This window comes from Penaeus chinensis, unplaced genomic scaffold, assembly GCF_019202785.1.
Source record: "Penaeus chinensis breed Huanghai No. 1 unplaced genomic scaffold, ASM1920278v2 CTG_5029, whole genome shotgun sequence".
NCBI lineage: Eukaryota > Metazoa > Arthropoda > Malacostraca > Decapoda > Penaeidae > Penaeus > Penaeus chinensis.
In genome coordinates this window covers 3395-10642 of record NW_025918304.1, presented here as the reverse complement: position 1 = coordinate 10642, position 7248 = coordinate 3395, and the positions used below count along the sequence as shown (strand labels likewise).

Below are 7248 nucleotides of genomic sequence, written 5' to 3'. Positions count from 1 at the left end.
ATATAAAAGTTATCTTTTGATTTCATTATATGTATAAAAATATAAAAACAGTGACAACGAAAACACAGATTGTATTGAAAAGGAAAAGGAGACCGAAAGATCTCCAGATCCATGATAATAACCACTGCCAAAAATACTCCAGCTGGAACTTGGGTGATTAGATCCTTCTAAGGACAATTATCATCCATTAACGATTGCCTTCTGAAAGCAGGGTGAAGAGTCAAGAATCCTTTGTATATATGTTAATTATTTAAATACCGTAAAGAACACACTCTTTTTCTTGGTTATCTTTAATGAGGTTTATTTACATATTTACAATTTCCGGGAACCTTTATGGCTCTTAGTCAACACATGAAATTGATGAAAAAAACAAACGGTCGTTTGAAGTTTATTGAGCATTGGCAAAATATCTTCAGATCTGTTATTGTTCTATGTCTCCAGAGATTTTATTATGTTGTGTCTACCTATGTCTCAATATAAAATAGCACACTGCCTTTGAAGGTATGTTGAAGTTGTAATAATATAAAACAAATATAAAATATTTGGATCTATTCATTGATAGAATATTATATATATCTATATACTATCTATATATATATCCAACAAGTGATATCTTTTTTCTTAGGCACCGAGCTGGGTTTAGGAGAAAAAATATTCTTATGCGAGAGCTTGCCCAAGCTTCAAGACATCGTATTGAGAAGATTAAACAAGATAGAAATCAGGGAAAGGTGATCTCGGTTTGTTTGCTGGAACATGCCATTCGACTGAAAGAATCACAAATATGCCAAATTTGACAGTAAAAGATCTCTATTGACCAGCTGAAAAGAAAATTGATCTCTAGTGGCAATGATGTAGGTAGATAAATTTATATATTTTAAAACTAATATAACCTCAATTATATACATACATCATATATTATATATATATATTTATCTATAGAATATTGAAGTAGATATATTCTATATCCTCAACAGGGCTCACGGTAAAAAGATTGACAGATAAAGGATATATTTATTGCTGTCGAGCCTTGCGAATTCCCGCTTATCTTGTCCGATCTCTCAATGGAAAACTTCGCCATTGGTTTGGCAGAGAAGTCGGGTTTGCAGGTGGGTTTAGGGTTAATCAAAGTCCACATTACCAAATATTGATCTACTTCTATTATTTATAAAGTCTTAGACATTTATATTATTAACCTTTTTTATAATATTAATATTTTTTTTCGGCCATCGCCAAGCTACTTACCTTACCTCTCCAGGTAAAAATATCACCGAATAATTAATTAATGCGGGCAAAACAATAGGTTCCATAAACAGTTAAAAAAAACAATTTGAAAAGTACGGTACATACTAGCACGATCTACAAGTAAGAATTGTGATCACTGTTTAAATTATATAAAAAAATGTTAGCACTTTTAAACGTGTCATTGGTTGTTATATGGCTTACAGTATTTTAATGAGATAATATTTTTCACGTTATATATATTAAATATCCATATTTAATATATTTCTATAGTATGTATATATATATATAATCTATTCTATCTTATTTTCAGTGATATCCCTTATATGATAAGACATTACCCAATCCTTTTACCGCAGGGATTTGAGGGAAACTCCCCCAAATACTGCTCCTTCCACCTGGAATTCCAGTGAAAATCGATGTTCGCTCATCCTACTACTGGAAATTCTGACAGTCTTGAAGCGTTTGCCGAATGTCAAGTTTCCCTTGTGATTCAAGTATAGATGGGGAGTGAGCACAGGTATAATATATGTTTACTTCTAATAAATAGAGTTTGTTTTATCTAACCACCTTTTTTAAATTAATTTTATATCTATTTCGTTTATAATTATATTATGTATCTATATATATTATATATATATATTACAGATCCATTTAAAGGATGATGGTACAATCAATATATATAGTAGGAATCAAGAAAATAACACAACCAAATATCCCGATGTTATTTCCATCTTGAGAAATGTATTGGGAAAAGATGTTTAAATCATGTATCATTGACGCGGAGGTTGTGGCTTGGATAAAGAAAACCAGCAAATCTTACCCTTCCAAGTCCTAAGTACCAGAAAGAGAAAGGTAATATATACATTTAACTTTACAATTATATATACATATAAAAGAAATCCCATAAAATATTACAAATATAAAAACTCGAATATAATCTAAAAAAAAAAATATTTTTTTTTTTACTTATCAGGGTGTTAATGAAAAGGATCTCAAAGTACAACATATGTATATTTCCCTTTGATTTGCTTTATCTGAATGGCGAATCACTGGTCAAGAAGTCATTCGAGATACGTCGTACTCTATTACGAAATAATTTTAAAGAGAAAGAAGGGAGATTTATCTTTGCAAAGAATATGGACTCCACTAATACAGAAGATATTGAAGAATTTATGGAGGAATCCCTTAAAGGTGAATCTACTTTATTCCATTCGCATGGGAAAACATGATATTATAAATCAACATATTATCAAATCACTATTGCTAATAATATAAATGTGAATTTTCAGAAAAATGTGAGGGTCTCATGATCAAATCTCTGGATGTGAATGCTATTTACGATATAGGAAAACGATCACACAAATGGTTAAAATTGAAGAAGGACTACCTTAATAGAGTATGTCTCATGTTTTTTTTTCATATATAATATAAAACTGTTAGTTCTGTATATTACATCGATTGTCATTTAATCATGTATATATATATATATAATATATAAATATTATAATATAATATATATATATATATAGATACAAATTAACTGTAATAATTCCAGTGGGGATACAATTGATGTTGGTCATTGAGGCTATTTAGGCCAAGGCAAGCGCACTGGGCAATATGGAAAGTTTCTTGTAGCTTGCTATGATGAAACTAAAGACAAATTCCAGTCTTTGTGCAAGGTATGTTGTTTTTTCTTAATAGCCTCAATATTAATATACAAATGAGTATGAAATTCATATTTGAAATATCAATTTTACATTTCAGATTGGTACGGGTTTTACAGAACAAAATTTACAAGAATGTTCTAACCCTTTTCCAACAATACATTGTAGAAAAACCAATGACTAATTATAGGTTTGTATTTAGGTTATTAATATAGACCGTATCATTTATAGTTTTTTAATGAATAATTTTTACTGTGGTATGAATTGAACAAGTATATATTTCTTTTAAAAAATTGATATGAATATATTCTTCATTATATTCTAGTTATGAAAATGGTACTGGTCCTGATCACTGGTTTAAAGCCTGTGAAAGTTTGGGAGATTAAGTGTGCAGATCTTTCCCTTTCACCTATATACAAAGCTGCAGTAGGACTGGTATGTTTTAACGAATATTAAAATTATTTAATAGAGATATTGTTATATTTTAAGAAAAAAAACAAATATTATTTCTAATGGTGATATTTAATTTTATACTTATAGGTTGATCCAGAAAAGGGCATTTCTTTGAGATTTCCAAGATTTGTAAGAATTCGTGATGATAAAAATCCTAAAGAAATCACAAATGCAGTACAGGTAAAGAAAAATGAAAACATAGCCAAAATATAATATATATATTATATATATATATATATATATATTATATAATATATATATATATAAATTATTATTGCAATATAACCATAAATATTATTCTTTCAATTTTAATATTTCTCTTTTTTTTCAGATTGCAGACCTCTACAATAACCAATACCAGATGAAAAATAATAAGAAATAAAAATAGATAATATAATATTAATGGAATATCCAGTATATGACTGGAATATCCAATATATGAATATATATGACTCTATGGTCCTAAGGGTTCATATTATGAAAAGTAAAAAGATATTATAAAGATTTGAGAAACGTATTTTTAATATAATTGACATGAATATAATAAAGATATAAAAACATATATTTAATATAAATGACACGAATATAATAAAAGATTTTAAAATCATATATTTAATATAAATGACACTAAAATATTTAAAAACATAATATTTAATATAAATGACACGAATATAATAAAAGATTTAAAATCATATATTTAATATAAATGACACGAATATAATAAAGATTTAAAAACATATATTTGTAATGTAAATGAAATGAATATAATAAAGATTTAATAAATATGCTTGTAAATATAAATTACATGAACATAATAAAGATTTAAGAAATATATTTGTAATGTAGGTTGGGGATGAATTCACTGATATTGTAAATATAGAAACTAATCATTTGTATGATTAATATAAATATTATTATATTTCCATATAACTATAATAGATATAAGATATAGATATATATATATTATATGACAAGCAAATCAAAGACAAGTTCTATAGCAATGAGGGGGTGAACCTTTTTCATTATCTGTCGATCAGTATATATCGGTTATTGAATAACTGTATAATTACCAAGAGGTAAAGATATAAAATTTCCTAAATACTGAGATATATATATATATATTATTCAATTGGTATATAACGATAAGATTCAAAAGATGTATAGAACAAGAAGAGAAAAATATCTGGAAACAGCGTGAGAAGATAAGAGATGATCACAACAAAATGTTGATAGAGCTAAACCAAGTTAAGAAAAAGGTGGACAGAATATAATACAAGTCTTTATTCAGAAGCGAATACAATAAAAAGACCAACATGGAGGAGATATATGATCGAGGGGCCAATAACGAGTAAAGAGATTAAACATGCAATAAAAAAGATAGAGATGGAAAATGAAATACTATATGATTATGTTTCTCTTGAAACAATTCAATCTTTAAAAGATTGTGAGCTTGTTGATATTGTTAATTATGTATATGATTCGAAAGTCCTTTTTGAGAACTACTCGAGTCTATCCTCACGGTCCTACCCAAAAGATCTGAAACTATAAATGATAAAGTTGACAGAGTCATTATTCTAATGAGTTATGTAACGAAAATCGTTTTAAGAGTAATATTTACTCGGAATAGAACAATCATTAGAAAAAGGGACACAGATGAACAGTTTGGATATAGATTTGAAAAAAAGAAACAAGAAATGCAATTTTCTGTTTGAGAATGTTAATAGAAAAATCCATTGAAAAACAAAAAGACTTGTATATATGTTATATGAACTATGTGAAGCCGTTCACCTGTATAAAGTATGATAAACTGAAAGAATTGCAAGAGAAACTAGAGATCGATAGAAGAGATCGTAAATTAATAAGTAGCCTATACCATGATAAAAAAGTTGCCATCAATTTCCAAAGAGAATTGGATGACTGGGTAGAGATAAAGAAAGACTGTGAGTTATCACCAGATTTATTCAACATGTATAGCGAAGAAGCTCTCGATAAAATAAGGGCATGCGAGGGGGTCGATTTAGAGGGGACGAACTATAACAACTTTAGATATGCAGATAACATTGTTTTGATTGCAGACAGTGAAGAAAAAACTTCAGAGAATATTGGATATTGTAACGAAGGAAAGTGAGCGAGTGGGATCAAAGATAAAATACCAGAAATGCCATGTGATGGCGACTAGCAAGAAAGTACATATACCGGAATGTTGTGTCACAGTAAACGGAGTACTAATTAAACAAGTGGATCATTTCAAATATTTAGGCAGTTGGATAACATCGGATGGTAGATCAGATACGGATATCAAATACAGGATCAATTTAGCCAAAAAAGCATTTATGGACATGAGAGAGATATTTTATACAAATAATCTAAACCTGGAAAATAAAATATTTTTATTGAACCATTATATATGGCCAGTATTGTTGTATGGATGCGAGTCGTGGACGATAACTAAACATATGGAAAAAAGGCTTGAAGCAATAGAAATATGGTTTTATAAAAAAATGATAAATAAAACAAAGATGCCGGATGAAGACATTTTGGACTCGATGGAAATAAAAAGACAGCTACTAGATAAGACCAGGTTAATAGATAAGATCAGGTTAACGCAATGGAATTTTATTGGATATGAACTTGGAAAGAGAGGGAGGGATAGAAAAAAATATCATGGAAACTGAAATGGCAGGAAAAAGAGCAAGAGGTAGACAAAGATCTAAGATGTTAGACTGGATAACGAATGAATTCAATGTTAAAGATGGAGAGCAGTTGGGTATAATTATAGATAGTTGGAAAAGATTGAGAGAGGGAGGGAGGGAGTGAACTAATATAATCCATCTATACCATTATTCTATAATGATAATATATATGTATATATATAATAATAATATATATGTAATATATAATATAATTATATATATATTAAATAATAATATATATATATATAAAATAAAGATATAAACGTGAAAAGTCATTATCATCAACTTGTATGTCAATCAAGTTAATATATATATATATATATTGTATATAGTAAATAAAAAACAAGAGTATAAAACACAATTTTTTTATTTTAAACAAATATATAATATTATTGGTAATGTAGTCGTATTTGTGACCTTATAGATTTAGTCAATGGCGTAGTCGTATTTGTGACCTTATAGACTCATAAATTTTTTTAGTCAATGTTTCGGAATTATAACCATCATGATTGTAAATATCCTCTAGTTCCTGTCTCCTTTGTTCTATTATATTTAGAGTTGGTACTCTTCTCTTGTTGATGTTACCTTGAAATACCTTTTTAATGAGTAGAAGATGTTGAGGTTTAAATTTACTATCACGTTTTTTATATATTATAGGAATATCCTCATCCATAGTATTATTATTATTATTGTTATTATTATCATGGATAATACTAGTATTATTATTATTATTATTATCATGGATAATACTAGTGCCAGGTATAACACTATTATTAACATTTTAAATTGTCGGCAATATCTTCATTTCTATCAGCCGTAGTGGTAGCGGTAGATATAATGATATCGTCATCAACGATATTTTCATTGTTGATAGGTTCCTCTTCGGCGGTCTCGATATTGTTGTCGTTTTCATCCCGTTCTTTCAGCTGGTCCCGCAACATTCGCGACAGGTGATTGGCCGTGTCGAGAGCGTGCCGATCGCGCTGCATGGCCTTGTAGTCGCGTTTGGCGGTCTTTCACGCTGTGCTTGAGCAGCGACGCGGTCGCCTCCTGAATCCGATCGTCGCCGCGCGCTGTGAACCTGCGTGGTCAGAAACTTTCTCACGCTCGCTATAACGCAAGTCGGGCAGGTCGTACCGCTCGAAGAATTTCCGCATGAAACGCTGAATGTTGGCCAGGGAAAAGGGCGTGCCGCG

At 29.3% G+C, this 7248-nt stretch overlaps 1 protein-coding gene across 1 annotated transcript; it reads left to right on the top strand.

Annotated features, from left to right (window-relative positions):
* The first annotated feature begins 2378 nt into the window (after positions 1–2378).
* On the top strand, positions 2379–4711 carry LOC125024795 (DNA ligase 1-like). The gene is made up of 7 exons (XM_047612558.1): positions 2379–2433; positions 2532–2638; positions 3007–3010; positions 3232–3341; positions 3447–3539; positions 4206–4252; positions 4648–4711. The coding sequence occupies exons 1-7, from the start codon at positions 2379–2381 to the stop codon at positions 4709–4711; spliced, it is 480 nt and encodes a 159-aa protein (XP_047468514.1).
* Positions 4712–7248: the final 2537 nt, after the last annotated feature.

Bases quoted from the DNA above. Each gene is read 5' to 3' on its own strand.
- LOC125024795 (XM_047612558.1), top strand. From the start codon at position 2,379: ATGGACTCCACTAATACAGAAGATATTGAAGAATTTATGGAGGAATCC. The intron at 2,434-2,531 runs GTGAATCTACTT...GTGAATTTTCAG, and splicing joins TATGGAGGAATCCCTTAAAG to AAAAATGTGAGGGTCTCATG. The intron at 4,253-4,647 runs GTATGATTAATA...GTCTTTATTCAG, and splicing joins AATATAGAAACTAATCATTT to AAGCGAATACAATAAAAAGA.